The sequence below is a fragment of the Charadrius vociferus genome, unplaced genomic scaffold (assembly GCF_000708025.1).
Source record: "Charadrius vociferus isolate BGI_N301 unplaced genomic scaffold, ASM70802v2 scaffold1163, whole genome shotgun sequence".
Taxonomy (NCBI): Eukaryota; Metazoa; Chordata; class Aves; order Charadriiformes; family Charadriidae; genus Charadrius; species Charadrius vociferus.
The window spans coordinates 40,226-42,951 of NW_009647823.1; the positions used below are offsets into that span (position 1 = coordinate 40,226).

General features: G+C 60.9%; 1 protein-coding gene across 1 annotated transcript in view; it reads right to left on the reverse strand.

Moving 5' to 3' along the window:
• Positions 1 to 2,726, reverse strand: part of CSRNP2 (cysteine-serine-rich nuclear protein 2) — a 9,847-nt gene that overhangs the window by 1,993 nt on the left and 5,128 nt on the right. Inside the window, exons 2-4 of the mRNA XM_009882427.1 lie at positions 1,800 to 2,059; positions 296 to 592; positions 3 to 38 (exon numbers count right to left, since the gene is read on the reverse strand). Of these exons, the coding sequence (XP_009880729.1) occupies positions 3 to 38; positions 296 to 592; positions 1,800 to 2,059 (593 nt within the window). The remainder of the gene's footprint in view (positions 1 to 2; positions 39 to 295; positions 593 to 1,799; positions 2,060 to 2,726) is intronic.

Sequence of the window (2,726 nt, forward strand, 5' to 3'; positions counted from 1 at the left end):
ACCGTGGAGCAGCCGCAGGGGAAGGCCATGCGATCCACCTGGCAGGGAGACGGAGACGTGGCAGCTCCAGAATCCCGGAGAATCCCTCCCCAGAGCCTAAAATCCACCCTGGTGCTGCCTGACGCTGGGAATTTGACACTGGGGGAAGTTTTTCCCCCTGGGAGGTGTCCCCAAAACAAGGCTGGAGCTGCACCCACCAGGATCAGCCAGCACCCGAGGAGAGTATGGGCACACTGGCACCAGGACGAGCCCCGGCAACCCGGTTTCGCCGCCGGCATCTCCTTCCCTGACTCACCTGGCATTTAATCCCCGCCTGGCTGCAGGCACAGGCCTCCGGGTCGCAGTAGAGGCGGCAGTCGCAGCCGCACTCCTCCCGGGACAGGCGGATGGCCCGCAGCTCCTGCTTCTCCTCGGCGTCGATGCGGTGAACGCCGGAGGCTCGCAGCAAAGCTCGGCGGCGTTTGGTGGGCAGCGGCTGCAGAAAGAAATAGTCGTCCACCTCCACGTTCTCCACGTCGATGTCGTCGTCCGAAACGTCCTCCAGCGTCAGGCCGTCCGCCTCCTCCGACTCCACCGTGCCGTTCTTGGTGAGCTGCGGGGAGGTGGGGCAGAGTCAGTGCCCAGCCGGGGGATGCCAAACCCCAGCGATGAGGCAGGAGGAAGGACATACATCCCTCCATCTGGCTCCTGGTCCCCCACCGACCACCCGCCACCCGGCTCAGAGCCTTCCCTGTGGCCCCCCAGCACCGAGCAGGGTCCGGCACGGTGAGCTGAGCCCTGCACAGAGCCGTCCCTCTGCAATCGCCCCCCCTCCGCCCCGAGTCACACCGTGGGAGGACTCGTGGCAGTTTATAGGAGAAGGAAGAGGAGGGGAAATTTAAATAATAAAAGAATTCAGAGCAGAGAATTCCCTTCCTGTCTTTCCTCCGCTAAGGCGCCCTGCAAATAGTGAGATGAAAGGAGGTCACCGCTACTCAAAATATCAGGGGCCTGGGAGAGCGGCAGCAGCAGCGGAGCTGCAGAGCATCTTCCCCGGGGTAAAATGAGGTTTGAAAGCAACGGCGGGGCCAGAGCTGGATCCTGCAACGTGCCTTCACCTCCCTGCTCCGGTCCTTCAACCTCCCTTGCCCCCCACGCACTCAGATTCCCCCAAATCTTGGCACTGAGGACAAATGGGGGTCCCCAGCCCTCTGAAAGCCAGCACCTCCAGAGGCACGGAAGGGTCCATGGCCTCCTGAGGAGCTGGTGGAAAAGACTATGTTTAAAAAATACATTAGAAAATAAAGAGGTGGCCAGCTAGATTCGCGTCCCTTTGCCCAAAGCAGGCTGTCACGCGGCAGCGGGAGCGGATCGCAGTCTGCGCAGAGCATCCTGCCGAGCGGAGCCCACCCTCCAGGCAATGCCCGAGGGCGCAGACCCAGCAGCGGCAAACTGGGGACTGGTTGGGAAACAGGCAGAGCCACCTGAGATCCTCATCATTCCCATCTCATTCCCTCGACACAGCCCCATTGCCTCCTCCCAGACTGGAATTTCTACCGGCACAGACCTGGCGAGGTTTGGCCGACAGCTCTCAACCCGGCACAGGTTGATGCTGATGCCAGCCCTGCATGCGGGTGCAGCATCAACACAAAAAAGAGGTAAAAGAAATAAAAAGGAAGAGTTTAGTGGCAATAAATCCTTCCCCAGTCAGTGTAAAATAGCAGCCTGGACCTCTCTCCTCCGACCTGGCTCCACCAAAGCTCAGGGAGGTGTTTCCCAGCCGGGATTTCAGCAGCGGCACCCCGCTTCCCCGACAATACCTTCATTTTCTTGGCGTGGAGTTTCTCTTCCTTGAGGTGCTCCCGTAGGATCTCCCGGTGATTCACCTCCTGCTCCTGGGCGAACTCGCAGAGCGTGTAGCGGCGGACGGAGTTGTGGCGTTGGGCCATGCCCAGGGAGCTGCCGCCCTGGCTGGGGACGCTGGTGAAACCCTGGCGGCGGGCGAAGTAGTAGACAGTCACTTGGTCGAAGCGGACATTCTTCCTGCGAAGCTGCTTCTGCCGCTTCAGGATGGAGGTGGCTGCAGGGGGGGAAAAGCCAGAGAGGGGCTGTTAGGAGCAAAAAAACCCCTTCGAGATTCCCATGGAGATCTGCCCCACTGGAAAGCGGCTTTTCTGCAAGTCCCTGAGCCCTCGGGCTCCCAGGAGCAGGTCGAGCTCATGCTGGTGGCCCTGAGCTGGCTTTGGGTGACAGCTGTCTCCACATGGGCTGCGCTCTTACCTCCGATGCCACCGAGACCAACCCCGTTGATCCCCATACCCCTACACCATCATCACCCCGTTCAGCCACCAAAATATTTCAGCAGAGGCAAATGCCGGGAGGGGGATAGAAAAGGTCCAGGATGGACCTCGGACAACCAATTTGGGTCCTAATATTTGGAATTCCCTGGGGTCTGGCATGACCCGTACCCACGGGACAGACGAACCTATCTCTGCTCGTCACCCCAAACGGGCTGTAAGGGGTGAAGAGCGGAGTCACCCCCCGTGTCCAAGGGAAGGACAGAGCCAGCCCCACGTCCAGGGGAAGGACAGAGCCAGCCCCTGCGTCTAGGGACAGGACAGAGCCAGCCCCACGTCCAGGGGAAGGACAGAGCCACCCCCACGTCCAGGGCCAGGACAGAGCCAGCCCCACGTCCAGGGAAGGACAGAGCCAGCCCCTGCATCTAGGGACAGGAGAGAGCCACACCC